This window comes from Marmota monax, unplaced genomic scaffold (assembly GCF_021218885.2).
Source record: "Marmota monax isolate L192 unplaced genomic scaffold, Marmota_monax_Labrador192_F-V1.1 WCK01_AAM20220418_F8-fsc00090, whole genome shotgun sequence".
In the NCBI taxonomy this organism is placed as follows: domain Eukaryota; kingdom Metazoa; phylum Chordata; class Mammalia; order Rodentia; family Sciuridae; genus Marmota; species Marmota monax.
The window spans coordinates 3,726,030-3,742,228 of record NW_026695219.1 but is presented as its reverse complement, the minus strand read 5'-3'; the positions used below and the strand labels follow the sequence as shown (position 1 = coordinate 3,742,228).

The window sequence follows — 16,199 nt, the reverse complement described above, 5'->3', positions numbered from 1 at the left end:
CACTAAGGGACAATATAAATAGACGAATACACTGAAAATGTAATCCATCCTGAACAGCCTACCCATTCTTCCTGAGGGAATCACCTACTCCTTTAGTAACAGCCATTGGGAGGATGGCTGTCACAATTATATCTCACATATATGTCCCTTCCTTTGTGTTCCTTGATTGAAAGTCACCACCCCTTTAGAGACAAGACAGCACAGGGGTTAAAAGTATGGATTCTAGAGCTGCTCTGCCTGTGTTCAAATGCCAGTTCCACTCCTCATTGAATATGTGGCCTTAACTGCTCTGTGCTTCATTGTCCCCTTGTGTTAAGTGGAGATAATAATGGCACTACACACATGGTTATTCTGAGGATTAAGTTCATACATATAAGAATTATAAAAGACTCAGAGCTCAATTAATGTTAAATTTTTACTGTCGTTAATAATAATAAATCAAAACTTGCATGTTCAAAATGTACATCGGACTGTGTCTGCAGCAGAGCTGCTGCGTCCTTTGTCCACTCAAGTCACCTACTTCAGCCACAGGAATCAGCCTCCCTCTTTCCATTCCCTCTCCTGCACATCCACTTTTTCTCCAAGTCCTGCCACAATTGCTTCCTTTCTCTGTGGTTCAGGACTTCTCTCCTTGACCCTTTTCTAATTCTGCCTCAGAGAATTGAGTAACATCACCTCCATTCATTAATACCCCAAGCCGACTAATGCTCTGAGAACTAACTCAAGATGCAGCTGTTTTGGTTTGGTTAGTGATATTAAAATGTAGATTGAGTGTGCATGTCATCACATACGCTCCCTAGGTTCAGCCTCAGCCCCTTTTGTCACCATTTTTATACATATTTATATTCCATATTTATTCTGGCTCTGAAGGCATTAGAGTTTCCGACCTCTAATATAGAGGATAATGGCCCACTCCTTAGTACACCATTTCCTTTATTTGAATCCTACAGAATGCTGGTGACATTTTCCTTAAGCCACTAGTCAGATTCTGCCTTGTTTCATTGTTCATTTTATGCATTTTTCTCTTTTCTGAATTGCTATCACTCCTTCATACCCTCCCATGCTCCTATTTATACACCAGGGATATGATTTGCTCATAAGTTTATCCTGCTTTCCTAATACAGTGCCTTGTACATAAGGGATGCTGAGAATTTAATTATTGGATTGAATCGAATTATTTCTAAATCCTGGTTACCAATCTTATGAACTGATTAAGCAGTTGTCAGCCTTCTATAAAAATTATATCACTGATAAGATTGGGGGACATTATTATTTATAATTATACACAGGACTTTTCTAACAGTGTTTGATTGTCAAACTGTGTTCTGTGCTATATATGCCTGCAGTCATCTAATTCATTTGAATTTTGATGATAGTCATGTCTTAGTAACCCAATAACACATGGAAAGAATGTGACTTTCACTTGAAGTCAAACTGAGAATTTAGAAACTGGCAAACAAAGCCTCTGTCCTTCTTCATAATCTTTTTTTATTAGAACTCATTTACATATATTAGTTGGGTTCATCGCAACAGACTCATACATGTGCAATTTCAGTTCATGATTCCCTCTTTTCTCTCCTCCTTTTTTCCTCCTGTTTTCCCTTCCTCTACTCTACTAGACTTTCTTTCACTTGTCTATTTATTTATATTTGATTTTTTCTTTCTACCTATGCTATGCATAAAGGTGAAGTTTCCCATGGTATATTTATATATGCACATAACATGATTTTTTAAGAATTCCTGGCCTCCCCTTTCCCATTCTTCCACTCTGCCTCTATATCTCCTGATTCTATGCTACTAATCTTCCCTTTATGTTATCCTATCCTTCTCTTCCCCATTTCCTTTATTTTGCTTTAGTTTCTGCATATGAAAGAAAACATTCAACCTTTGAGTTTCTGAGTTATTTCACTCAGCATGATGTTCTCCATTTCTATCCATTTACCGGCAAATGCCATCATTTCATTCCAGTGTGTGTGTGTGGGGGTGGGTGTGCGCGCGCGCGCGCGCGCGCGAGTGTGTGTGTGTGTATCTCACAATTTCTTAATCCGTTCATCTACTGATGGGCTTATGGGTTGATTCCACTTTTAGCTATTATGAATTGTGCTGCTGTAAACATTGAGGTGGCTGTATTGCTGTAGTATGCCAATGGGCCTTTCTTTTTCCATATTCAGTGGGTGTTGCTTTCATTTCTCCCATCAGATGATAATTATTGATCAGCATTCACTGTCATTGGTATTTCATGTCTCTGTGGTTCAGATGCATTTTGAAGATGCTTTCAGGTCAGAGGTCAGATCCATGGTCAATCAGATTTATGATTCTCCTGCTCGTGCTAGACTTGGATACACTTTATATGATGGTTCTGACATTAAAGAATGTTGTATGTTTAAACCACATTGGACTGAGTACTTGACAATCTTCAAGACATTTGCTTCTGTAATATTGTTGGAAGCCCTTCTCTCTCATGATATGGCTGATCTGATTTCAAATAAGAGAACCCTAAAATCTGTTTTTATTGTGTTTGTTTCTTAAGATGATTTTGATTATATTTATTGGGAAATGATATTAAATTATTTGCAGTAAATTTACCCAGTCCCTCACTAAATCCCTATTCAAGCTCAGTGAAACACACCATATTTTATATCCTTTGGTTAGCCAGTGATCAAGCAGCTGTTGGACTGTCTTCTATTCCTTTTTTAAGGGAGAGTCTTCCATATCCCTTTTAAAGGGAGAATCTCCCCATCCAGATCCTTTAAGATGATGACTTAATCCCATGAGCTGAAAAATTGACTACAATCAAATTATATTGTTGGAGTGTGTGCATGAACAAATATGTAACAACAAATCGTACCATCATGTACAACTATAATGCATCAATAAAAAGTGTGGGAAAATTCATCTCACACACTTTGCAAATAAATATGAAATTGTTGCATTAGAATGTTCCAGATTTCAATCATCCTATTTTTGGACATTAACACTTTCTCTAGCATCCCCATATCATGTCTGAGACAGATGTTGGTTAGATGTGTATTAAAGATACGATATGATGCACCATGGGGGTATGAACCTGATACCAAGGCCTCAGTGCTTTGGCTAATTTAGGGGAGTTAAGCTCTAGGAACTAACTAAAGAATCAGACAAGGATTTGGTTTATCTCAATTGTGTTTTCATACTCCAACCCATACTTTCTCTGTGAGGGTAGGATATCAATTTATTAACCAATATTGGAACATTTTGGGCAATTGCTGTATTCGGAGCACTATTGTGGAGAAGGTGTGGTGAATACTAACATGAAAAATACAGCAGCTCTATGAGCAACAGGGGTAAGTCAAAAATACATTATGATAGAGCACAGAGACAAGTTTTACATTTTAAAAATTCTAGCTGAGTGCCTTTCTTATGCAAGGGAAAGTGGAAGTTGCTTGGAATACTCATACCTGATCCAGATCTACGGAAGAATGAAGTTGTGAATATTAAATATAGGAACTCATTCCTGGACTTTAAGGAATCTAATAAATAAAAGTCTTCTCTTAACTTCATGAGCTCCATGCCCTTTAAAAAAAAAATACACTTCAGCAATCAGAAGAGGAACAGACTATCAGTTTATCGTTAATGAAGTCAAAATAGAAAATGTAATTTAGACATGTGATCAGATTGGGCCTTTTACCAACTCCCCAGAGTTGAATTTAACCAAGTTAAAGGAAGAGCAGCTGCAAATCTGCAGGTTGGAGAGCAGGAGTAAACACTTAGAGACCAGGCTGTCAGGAAGGAGAAGGAGAGCCATCATTGTGCATGCTAGATTCATTCCCCAGTTTCCCTAGGGAAGTTTCTCCCCAGTGGGAGAAGTGAATAACAGAAAGTGGTGAGAATACTCATGGGGTTGTTGTGATGGTTATGCAAATTTTTATATATACTCATATACATATACACACACATATGAAGGAAGGAGGGAGGAGGTAAGGGAAGAAAGAGGAAGAAAGAGAAGGCAGGCAGACAGGTGGGCAAAAAGCCAGGCTTCTCATTCATCCTACAAATGAACCTAGTATGCTAGTGGGACCACATTATTGAACAAAAGAGTCCAGGATCCAAAATCACAGGTCATTTTTCTATGATAAATCACTTCCTCTTTTGAAACCTCGGTTTCCTAATTTCCAAAATAAGGTTGAACTAACTGTTCTCTAAGATTCTTGAATCCTCCCCTGCCTCTTCAGTTAGTCATGTTCCTTCTGGAAAGCACTATTATTCCCACTTGGTGGTCACAGAAAATAAGACATCAATAAGTTAAGTGGCACAAGCCACCCACTGAGGGAGCGAAGGGGCAGGAGAGCAGCATGCTTCTGAGCAGGAGGCTGTCTTTGAGCTCCCAATATTTAATTCTTTTTTTTTTTAATCCCCAGCAGCAAAAAATTTTACCTTAAGGGCAGAAATAAAATGAAGTTAGAGCTCCTAGTAATTAAATCTCCTGCAGCAACTCAGAATATAAATCAGTAGCTAAACTGGATGCAAGGAAGTTGCTCACAGTTGCGGGTTCTTTTGTCTTTGTCAGGAAAATTTAAAAAATAATTGTTCACATTTCTATAAAATCATAAAAACAATGCACTGGACATCTGTAAGTGATAAATTGAGCGTCAGTTAAGCTAACTTATATTAATTATTCTGAATTACAGTAAAGAATGATGCTAATGTCCCTCCTCTCCCCATTCTGCTGACAACAGCATCCATCAGATGCCTGCTTTGGCTTCTGCTTCACCAGTAAAAGCCATCAAATCAAGCCCGTCTTTGGTTACACTGCCTCTCATTTCCTAGCTAAAAGGGATCTCAGCTTCTTTGCTTCCTGTATCTCTTTGATAACCACCTTTCCAATAATTGTGAGAAAATAATAAGTAAAACTTTTTTTTTCTGGTGCAATTGTACGTTTTTCCAAATTCTTACATTGTTTCGCAAATCAAAACAATTGGTTATAAAAAAAGAGGAGATGCAAATAACCAGCAGGCTTTGCCTCTCACCCACAAAAAAAAAAAAAAAAAAAAAAAAAACTTCTAGTCTCAAGGTTTCACTTTGTAATTAATTCTTTCTGAAAATGCAGTATTAAATCAGTCTTCGAGTATCATAATCCCAGCTTCCTTGCTTACTATCTGTGCAATTGTGCAAGTACCACAACCTCTGTGTACCTTGGTTTCCTGCCTATGAAATGAACTCTAAGGTTTAAAGAATGCAGATAGGAAAAGTATCCAGAACCATACATGGTACACAGTCAGCACTTTCATAAACCAACCATTGCTTCTATTATTTCTCCCTAAGAATTGGGTTGATAGTGTCTTCTCGTTTGTATGAAACCCAAACACCCTTACCAAAGTCTCCCATACCTTATAACATCCCAGTGCAAGAGACAAGAAAGAACATTGATAGAACTCAAGTTTTAAACAAAATAATTGCCCTTGGACCTGCTTCTTAACAAGGTGCTGCAGTTGTTTGAGGTCCTAAAAATGCCTCTCAGCCCTGTGGGTTCATCATTAACACTTTACCCACTTTATGGAATAAAGAATCAATTCCTTCCTAGGAATTTTTCTCTTCTGAAGAATTATTAGCTGATAAACCTCCAGCTTATCCAAGATATTTTATTTCAGACAACTGGACCATTCAGTAAACAGTTTGACTTATTCTGACTGCATAGATCACCTATGTGACTTAACGGAAAAGTCAGGGCAACCCATTGGGATGTGCAGCTCTCTGTAGCCACCCACTGAGGTGAAGTAGGGCTGAGCAACCTGCCATTTGACAGGAGACCAAGCTCTGGAAGGTATGGTTTGTCTTATTGCTGAGACATCATGAAGAATGCCTCTGCTAATCAATCCACCTTTTACCTTTTTCTTCCTTTGATAAAATAGACAAGGAAATTTGTCAGAAACCCAAATTTATTTATTTTTTTCTGCTGCCAGCATTTGTTACAAGGTTTGTTCATAAATTTGCCCTGAATTTTTGCTTTGCATGAAAACTGGCAAAACAAAAGCCAATTTTATTTTTTTTCATCTTCAACGGCAGCCTGAATCAAATATGTATAACTAAAAATGGAAGTGAGTCATTCTAAGACTGAGAGAAAGATACCCACAGGAAGTTTAATTCTCTTTACCCCTCTGGAGGGCAGGGCTTGGCTTTTTTTCTTTGCCTTTAGATTCTAAAATTGAATATAGCCATAGATGGAATGATGTCAGGGGTTGCAGAAAAAATCTCACGAATCAGCCATTTAGTTTACACAACAGGGTAAAAGGAACACTAAATCTCGGTTTATAAGAGTTATTAGAAATACTTGTAGCTAGAGAAAAATCTAGAGAGAGTAGATGGAGAGACAGTAACTACTTGCATCTTGATGGTGATAAATGGACTGAGAATGTTCATAAATATGCTGAGGATGTTCATAAATATGCTTCCTACCATCTGATCATACTTAAAAAGACAAACATCACTCAAATTATAATGCCTTTAAATAAGCATTTTTATTTTATGCTCCCAGTTTTTCCATTAGCCGCTGAAGATTTGGTTCACAGGATTTCCAGATTAAAGGATGTGTTATGGGTTGGGGATGTGGCTCAAGCGGTAGCGCGCTCGCCTGGCATGCGTGCAGCCCGGGTTCAATCCTCAGCACCACATACAAACAAAGATGTTGTGTCCGCCAAAAACTAAAAAATAAATATTAAAAATTCTCTCTCTGTCTCTTAAAAAAAAGGGATGTGTTATTCCAAAATGAGTCATATAGCAGAAATAGAGACTGAAGAGAGATTGAAGCTGGAGATGTCACAGGAGCATTATTTGGCTTTAGGTTCTAGTAGGTGAAGCCCCTTCCCAATGTATAACCTTTCTTTATTTCTGCCCACAAAGGTCATTATTACCTTTGTTTGCTCATTTTCCTTAAAGTATTTCTTTTCTGGTGTCTGAGCACCTCACCTGAGCATCTGGAAAAATATTGAATACCTAATACCTTCATCTAGAAAGTGACTTAGGGTAGAATAACAACTGTCAATGTATTGAGTGTTGGTCACTGTGGCCCAGTACACTGACCATCAGTGACCTCACAACCCTAGATGTAGAAGGATAAGGTGGAGTCATCACCCTCTAGCCAGAGGCCAGTGCGAATAGAGAGACTGAACATGCATATTGTTATAATAAGAAGTGTCTCAGTAAGTAGGTTTAAAAACAAATGATGAGGTCTAGGCTTGTATAAGATGATTTGAGGGAGCGTCTAAGAAAGAAGGGCTTTCAGGATGGGATGTTGTTAGGAAGTAGGGACAATCCTATGATTGAGTATCTTAACAGATTTTGTCCGTATGGAGGTAAGAATGGAGTGAAGCTAAGCAGTAGTTAGTAAATAAACAGCAGTCTCTTTTATTAGCCAAGCTGGAGGATAGTCGGCCACTTTTGTAACTTAAAGAACATCAATATTTTTGTCTGTGTTCACTCAGAATTACAATGCCGTCTTGCTTTTCTCTGGACCCATCGTGGGTGGTCACAGAGTGGTGCAGCCTGATGTCGGTGTTCTGGTCTAACTGTGTCAGTGAAATAGTTTAACGGGGAGCCAGGAAAATCCAGCTGAGCTTCCTGGCATATTCTATGGAGAGAACTGCATGAGTCTTGAGAACATTGTTGTCTGCTGACTTCAGTAAGACCCTAAGTACAATATGACCTAGACATGTATTAATTCAATGGCATCATTGGTCCTTCTTCCATGATTTTCTTGGAAATGGGCTTTTGTTCAAGTAGTCACATGTAAGCATAGAAACATCTCTAGTTAAGAATGTCCAGTCTTTTAGTTCTAGCCGCCTTTGAAAAAGGAAGTGTTCTGAGATTAATAAGGCAAACAATCCCTCTTTTAAAAAATGTCTGTATCTGGTATGGTAGAATATGCTAAGGGAACTCTCCCAAGGATATGAGGAGTGAAGGCAAGTGAAGCAGTGGAAAGAGTCAGACTAAGGAGTCAAAACAAACTGGGATCACATATGAGTTCTACTGTGAATTCACAATTAGTAAAGTTACCTGGGGCAAGATTAGTGACCATGGCCTCAGTGATCTTCTCTAAAATGGGAACTAAAACATTACTTCAAAACATGTCCTGTTCTGATGAACACCTTATATTTATAACTTCAGAGTTTTTGTTTGCATTTATTTATATATACATATGTATGAATATATATATGTGTGTATATATATATATATATATATATATTTCTTTTTTTAACCTTTATTTTATTTATTTATTTTTATGTGGTGCTGAGAATCAAAACCCAGGGCCTCACATGTGCTAGACAAGCACTCTACCACTGAGCCACAATCCCAGCCCATATTTCTTTATATTCATGTTTATGAAGTTCTGGATATGGATATAATGTAGGTGTAAACAGATATAGACATAGATCTGAATATGAACATAGATGTAGATATAGAAATAGATACAGGTATGAATATAGATATTGATATTGATATAGATCTGGATATAGTTTTAGATGTAGATGAGATATAGGTATAGATCTATCTGCAATATAGACATAATTAAAACTATGATTATAATTGTCCTAGAACAAACATTTTGGCCATGTTTTGGACCTGAAGAAGATATACGCTCCCTCAACAAAGAGTTAATAGTGTCCTAGTATGTGACCAAGTTATCGGTGTTCTACGTACATTATGGTCTTTTACATTATTTTTATATTTTTAAGTATGTACATTTTTATTTCATAAAAATTAACTTTTCATGAAGAAAGAACATTTGTTGGCTCCCATTCATTAAATAGAACTAATAATGCCTTGTGCCACTTGATTCCCAAAGCCAGCATCTAGTTATTGTTTTAAATATCAAATTCTTTTTAAACAATTATTTCAGTTGATAAATTCCCTGGAAGACCAATGACCAGATGCTTTTATTTTTTTATTCTTAACCTGGTTCCAAATTTGGGTGCCTTGAAGGGGCAGTTGACCAAAAATTCTAGACAGTGCATTCCACAGGCTCAGGTATTGCAGAAAAGCCACAAAGAAGGTCATCCTTTCCCCTCTACTTGGTCTTCCTTTATGAGACTGGGGTCTTTAATAAATGTTCTGCATGTCCAGATTTGAAACCCCAGAAGAGAAGTTCCCATAAGACTAGTAGAACTACTCTACTTTGTTTCTCCCCTACCCCAAATCTTCAACTACTTTACTGTCCTGACAGAGACCTTTCAATAGACATTTAAGGCAGCCTGTGATCTTGCTACAAACTACTCCCTTTCCCTGTGTTCTTCTGTATGCCCTACCCCAGCAAAACATTGAGTAACACATTGTTGTTTCACCATCCCCTATTTGTCCCTTCTACTGTGCTGTTTATGCTACCCCATCATCATCTGCTAAACACTGGAGTACATGACCAGTAGAGCTGAACTGGAGAATGAAGTGGAAATGTCATATTTCATACGCCTCAAATAGTCAATCTGTTGTAACCATTCTGGCACCCATTCAGTCTAGCCACAAATGGTCTGTGATGAATGAATTTTGTCCTCTCACATTTGTGACAGAAATGTCATGTTAGTGATTAAGTGAATTTTTTTGTAGATAAAGGATTGTGCAACATCTGGTTCAGCCAATCAACTCTTTAAAGCAATGGTGTAGTAGAAGAATCCTTGAAAGGTAGAAGAAAGATGGTGGACATTGATATGGCTGCAGCTATTGCTGTTTGAGCAGAAGCTTGATGTTTGACCTGCACCTTTTTATTTATTCTTCTTGGAAACCCTAGGATGTATACCTATTTATAGATGAAGGCAGTGAAGACATGTCTTGGCCAGGGTGGAGTTGGTGTCTTCAGAGCTCGCTCCAGGAGAGGACTTGCCGTGTCCTAATTAGGTCAGACTGGTCTCTCTTTTTTCTGTGTTTACAGCTGTGCGAGTCACCACCCTGGCATCCTTCTGGATATCAATTTTCAAAATAAGAGTTTTTCAGAGAAGCTATTTTTCTTCATATATGGAGATCTTTCAGTACTACTTTGGCTGCTTTGTGTGGTATTATTCTACATGTTGGTAGAAAAGACAACAGTGGCCAGTCAGGACAGCTGCTTTGCTCCACAGCCACTGTTGTTGGCCTTGATCCATCTCCAGCCACAGCAGAGAGGGCATGTCCCTGCCCCCCATGCACAGATTAGGGGACAAGTATTCTGAGGAAAGAAGTAGATGATAGGGATGTATCACCTTCATATTCAAACTTTGAACAGAAAATTGCAAACATGCATGTTGGCTATGCATGAGCAAATAACCATGGAAATACCAAAGGTTTCATGTAGCAAAATAAAAAAATGCCAAAGAGATCTGACCTTTGTAAAACTCACGGCCACTGAGTTTGCCTTTTGGCCCCAAAAGTCAAATGATTCCCTGGATTTTGACTTTCATGGTATTCTTTTTTCTGGCTACACTCAGGCTTGGATAATGTTGAGTTTTTAAGGCAGTTCCTCTAATCAATGACAAGACTGTATTGAGCTCTGCACCAAATGATTAATAGGTGCAGGAAGCATGCAGAGAGAACAGTTGGCTCGTTGATCTAAAGCCTGCATTGATACTGATCATTGAGTGCCAATTGATACTATTTGTCAAAATTATTGTCATTAAATTCTAACAGTAAAACTTATTCAGACGAACTGAAATTTAAGAGTTAAGTAACTTACTCAAGGCTATTCAATAAGCAAGGAATAGAGCCAAGATGCAAATCTACATTGTCTGACTTTCAAACCCCAGGGTGTCACCAGCCACATGGAGAAGCAAAAAGGAGCTGGTCCTGATGAAAGTTCTCTGGACAGTATTAGAGAGTAAGATCAAGGAGGGAGAAGTAGTTGGAAACTGAGCAGGAAGTTGTTTACCAAGGACAGCTCTCAGCTTGTGTTCAAAGATGGCCAGGCTGGAAGACCATGTAGACTACGAACCAAACCCTTCATTGCTTAGATCAAGAATCTATGAAGTCAGTTGACTTCTTCAAGGCCCTGTATTTGGCTGGTGAAAGACCTAAGGATTCAACCAGCATTTGGGGGCTTAGAGTCCAGGTTTTTCATTTGTTTTTTCCTGACAGTGGCCTTGGGCAAGGTCAGAAGAACAAGATCATCAGCCCAAATTTCCTGTGAGGCACAGGAAAGATGTTAGGGAGGCCTCAGCCTGTGGGACAGCTACTTACCCACACAGAAGCCAATCTCCACTTCTCTGTCCCCACTCCCATCACCAGGCCCAGAGCCTAGGGATAAAGGCTAACCTGATAGAAAAGTTGAGAAAACAATAAAGTGCTCCAGATTCCATTGAAGAAGATAAGGTTGCAGCATTGATTCAACTTGGGAAAAAGCTCAAAGCAAAAAGTCCTGATGCAGATTCTAATATATTCCAGGCCATGTCATCAGAGACTCAACGGACAACAGGATCATTAACCTGAAATGAGATTAGTCCTCTTAGAAGTTATTTTTTAAATATTTATTTTAGTTGTAGGTGGACACAATACCTTTATTTTATTTATTTATTTTTATGTGGTGCTAAGGATGGAACCCAGTGCCTCATGCGTTCTGGGCAAGTGCACTACCACTGAGCTACAACTCTGACCCTCATTAGAAGTTATTATAGGCAAATTCTGTAAATCTGTGAGATTAGAGAACATATAAGAATGTGTAAGTCTCGGTCCCATTCCACTGAATGGAGCCTCCGCTGCCATGGATGAGATCGAAAGCCTTCGCAATATGCTGGGCCCATCGGCCTCGGATTGGTCTATTTTGATCCTCAGCAGGCAGCAGATGCAGGAGCTGGAGGCACACTTCCTGAGGGACCCCTTTCCATCCCACGGTACCCTGGTGGTCCTGGCCTCCTGCCTTGCCCTAGAGGAGCAACATGTGAAGAATTGGTTTAGGGTGTAACAGAAGATATACCCAAACCCTGAACCAGGCTATCAGCCATTTGCATGACTCCTCAGCCGGCTCATCCTGGGCACACTCAACCTGGGCACACTCAAGCTAGACCATCCTGGTCTAGCTTCTGTTGTACATGCCCATCCTGCAAAGATGTCCACTACCCCAGCCCCAGAAGACCCAGAAAGTTCTCCGGGCCCAGGCCTGTGGGAACCTCTGGGGCAGTGCCCAGGAGAGTGCCTGGCCCCTTAGGGGAGAGGATGAGGAACTAGAAGTTGCCTTGAAGAGACTCTCCACTGCAAAGCCTGAGGAAGGTGACCTTGAAGACCAGACAAATCAGGTCAAGGAGATTTCTGAGTGGATGGGGGTTCTGCACCTGCCCCATTCCAAAGGTCCCACAAGTCCTCACTCTGGCTACTATTTCATCTAATTGCTGTTTCCACCTGTCATTTGCGTCACCTGGGAGTGTCTGGGTCTCCAGTCTAGGAGTGGAATGAGTGTTCCTGGGTGCACTTCCTTCCCTTGATGCTGCCCCTGCCCCTAGCCAATTTTATCACTTATCTTTCCTAATTTATGGGGATCTTGGTCTGCAACCCAGTGCAGCGGCTGCCTGCATCTCCAGGAATGAAGGACCTGTGCTCTCCAACAAGGATTTTCCCACAGTCCTCTGCTGACAGCCACACCCACATCAGATCTTCATCCCCTACCTGCATCTTTTAGATACCATATCCAATACAATTTCATCATTGGGAAATAGTTTGGAGCTTTGTCTTAATTTCGGTATTTTTTTCCTCTTATTTCCTTTTAGTCTTTGCTTTGTTACTTGTTGGAGGTTATTTTTCTGTTTGATTTTCCTCGATTTTCAATAAATTTTCTTCTTTTGATTCAGTGAAAAAAAAAAAAAAGAAAGAAAGAATGTGTAAGCCTCTCCTTTAGCCACTGCCAAGGCTGGGAATCTGAATGCCCTGTCCCCAGCTGCCCTCATCCTTCCCCTCTCTTCTCCACACCAAAGCCAAAGGTGACCTTTTCAGTTCATAGCTTGGTGATGCCCTTCCCTCACTACCTGCCTCCAAGTGACCTTCATCATAAATATCAAACTGCTGATCCCAGCACAAAAGCTCCTGAGGATTCAACATCCCTGTGCCTCCTGTTCTACCCCCCTGCCATTAGAAAAAAAATATTTACACACGCACACACACACACACACACACATTCTCCCCTTCCTGCTCAAGAGCTCTTAATGGAGTTCATCTTCAAGCCACACAGCTCTGGCTGTATCACCCCCAGAATCAGTGCTTTTGCACCTACTGATAGGCTCTCCCACTCTGTCCCCTTTCATTTCCTCAGCCTCTCATTGTCCTTCATGTGTTTGTCCTTCCAATTCTAGGAATCTATGCTAAAGAAATACTTGCACAGGTGCACAAAGATATATGTACATAGATGCTCATTGCTTCATTTTTTGCGTTAGAGAGAATATTTTAAAAAAAGCCATCAGTGGGTTAAATAACTTATGTCCATCTATTTTGTGATTACTGTAGAGCTGGAAAAAAAAATAGTGGCAGGTCCAGTACAGATTAAAATGGAAAGATCACCATGGTATGTTGTACTGGAGAGTTCCCAGGTCAAGGTGACACAGGATTTTACCTAGTGGGTGACCTCTCCTATACCCCAGTTAAGCATCTAGAGTAGGGGCTGGAAAAAGTGTAAGGAGGGAGTTTAATATCAGTGTACCCCAGATTCCTCAAAAACCAAAGTCTCCCTTAACAAACCCCACGCTGGGTAATCAAGTCATATCTGATAGAAACTGATACATATTTGTGATCTGTTCTTCCCTAATGAAAATTCAACTTTGTCACTTTCATTGACTAAATCAGAAATCGTTTTGTGATTTTTACAAAGTTATACTGAACTCAGATGAGTCCAGTGCAGCTATGTCCCTGGGCATATTGGATCAGGAGTCAGAAAATCTGCAGATTTTTAATTTGCCATTGACTAAATCTCTAACTTATTTTTATTTAACTTTAAGACCCTTCCTTTACTCATGCATGCATTGAGGGAGGTTGACAAAATAGTCAGCCTCTTTGAGGGCTCTTTGTTGCAAGGTTCTATTGGTCTATTACTCTTGAGGCTTGTGCAATGTTAATAAGAATGATAATTTCAACCTTTATATTCTAACCCCCTTATGTGTAGTAACCATCTTAAATCTCATAACAACTATATGAAATAAATACTTCATCTACATTTTAAGGGATAAGACACCAACATCACAGATTACTAGATTGTCCAAAGTCACACAACTAAAACATCGTGAAGCAACAACCTAAGTCCAGGCATTGCAACTCCAGAATCCATGATTCTCACCATTATGTTAGATTGCAATTAACAGCAACCTTTTATCTTGCTGCACAATTTAAAGATCTATACCAAAAAAAATTGGTGTCAAGAAAACAAATCTGAAGAGCCAATATGAAAAATATAGATAAATGTGGGGAAATTATCTGTAAAGCCAAAATGCAAACGGCAACCCAAAGTTCTACTTAACTACTTCAGCATTTTGATAACATATCTCTTCTATATACCATAAAGTAACAATAGCTATATACTTCTGTGTAACAACAAATGCAAGAAAAAAGATGTCACTGCTACTGCATTTGTAGGCAATTTTTATCTGAAAATAACACCATCAGGTACACATGGCATTGATGCTTTCAATTTTAATTTCACAGATGAAAGAGCTTGGTGTCATCTTCTACAACTGCAGCTGCCTGGTCCTAGATTTACAAAGGATATTTGCTTTATATAGTTCATTAAAATTCAAAAGCAGAGTACCTCAGACCTGGTCCAAGAGGCTCTATGGAGTCTACGACAATGAAAAGAAATTGCAACTTCAGCTGAACGACACCAAATCTCAAGCATTTGTGTCGGTGAGTTGTCTGCCTTCTTTCTCACCCCTTCCCTCTCTTTCTTCCTCTAAAGGTTCTTTATTAAGTGTGAATGTTTCAGTGTGATCTTACACTGAACAAAAAAGAATTAGACAGATTAGTTCTATTGTATCCCTCGAGGAGTTCAAATGTGTGCTCTCATATCCTCTGTCACATGCTGTCCCCAGTAATAACAATGACACATCTTAATAATCATTCCTGGGGCTGGGGATGTGGTGGGGCTGGGGATGTGGCTCAAGCGGTAACGCGCTCGCCTGGCGTGTGCGGGGTGCTGGGTTCGATCCTCAGCACCACATAAAAATAAAATAAAGATGTTGTGTCCACCAAAAACTAAAAATTTTTTTAATAAATAAATAAATAATCATTCCTGGTTTCAGATACTTTGGGTTGCCAGATTTTGTCCCCACAGTCATCCCATAAGGTAGACATGAGATTGTGAGTATTTTACGAATAAAGATGTTAACACAAGGGAAGTCCATTTTGGTCTTTTGGCACTAAAGCTGATCATCCTGTTTTCCATGCCCTATATAAATTATTTTTCAGATGTTTTATCAGAAGAACTCTTTGATGAGATAAATACAAGGGAATCCCAGTATATGAGACAGACAAAAGCAGAGATACTGAATTTAATTGGAGCTGGAAAAGGCCCACTCAGCAGGACAAGGCTTCTTACGCTCTGCTTCTAGATCTCCAATTCAACTCCATTGAAAACCAACAACTTCCCCGTCCCCTGCCATCATTACCTCCCTGGGCCACCACACTACTGCCCACACTCCACAACTATCCTGCAGAGATATGGGGAGCATACAGCATAGCTACTCAAACTTCCATATACCTAAGAATCAGCTACAGGGTCTGTTAAAATGGAGATTGACAATCCCTCCTCTCCCACCCAGGAACTGATCCACTCCACTCTCATCCATCTGGGGTGAGATCTTAGAGGTGTAACTTTGAATCAGACTTCTAAATTGATCCTGATACTCCAAGAAACTTCTCCAAAAAAATTTAATATTGTGCTGCTTTTTCTCCCTTGATTGATATCAGTGCTTTTATGCCAACCACTTTTATGTGACTAAAGAGCATTTTATTGAAGAGTGAATTATATGCTTTTTGCCTGTTCACATGAAATCACAATCCAAACATTTACAAAGGTAGTACTAGAGGGGGAAAGGAAGTTAAAGTTGTTTGTCTTAAATAACAAATTTGCATACATATGAATATTAGAAAATGGACTATTAAGGATTTTCATCAAATAAAACTTTAAGAACTCTTGTTTTCTTTTTTTAAAAAATGTTAATGTGGAGGTCAAGAATGACAGTAGCAAGTAGCATATTGCATAGGGCCTTGTACTAACAAAACTATTTCATTTACAC

The 16,199-nt window shown here is 39.3% G+C and overlaps 1 protein-coding gene across 4 annotated transcripts in view; it reads left to right on the top strand.

Annotated features, from left to right (window-relative positions):
* Positions 1-16,199, top strand: part of Pld5 (phospholipase D family member 5) — a 421,479-nt gene that overhangs the window by 371,289 nt on the left and 33,991 nt on the right. For all 4 annotated transcript variants that reach the window (XM_046432532.2, XM_058575187.1, XM_058575184.1 and 1 more), the window contains exon 6: positions 14,611-14,808. In XM_046432532.2, coding sequence (XP_046288488.1) covers positions 14,611-14,808 — 198 coding nt within the window. The remainder of the gene's footprint in view (positions 1-14,610; positions 14,809-16,199) is intronic.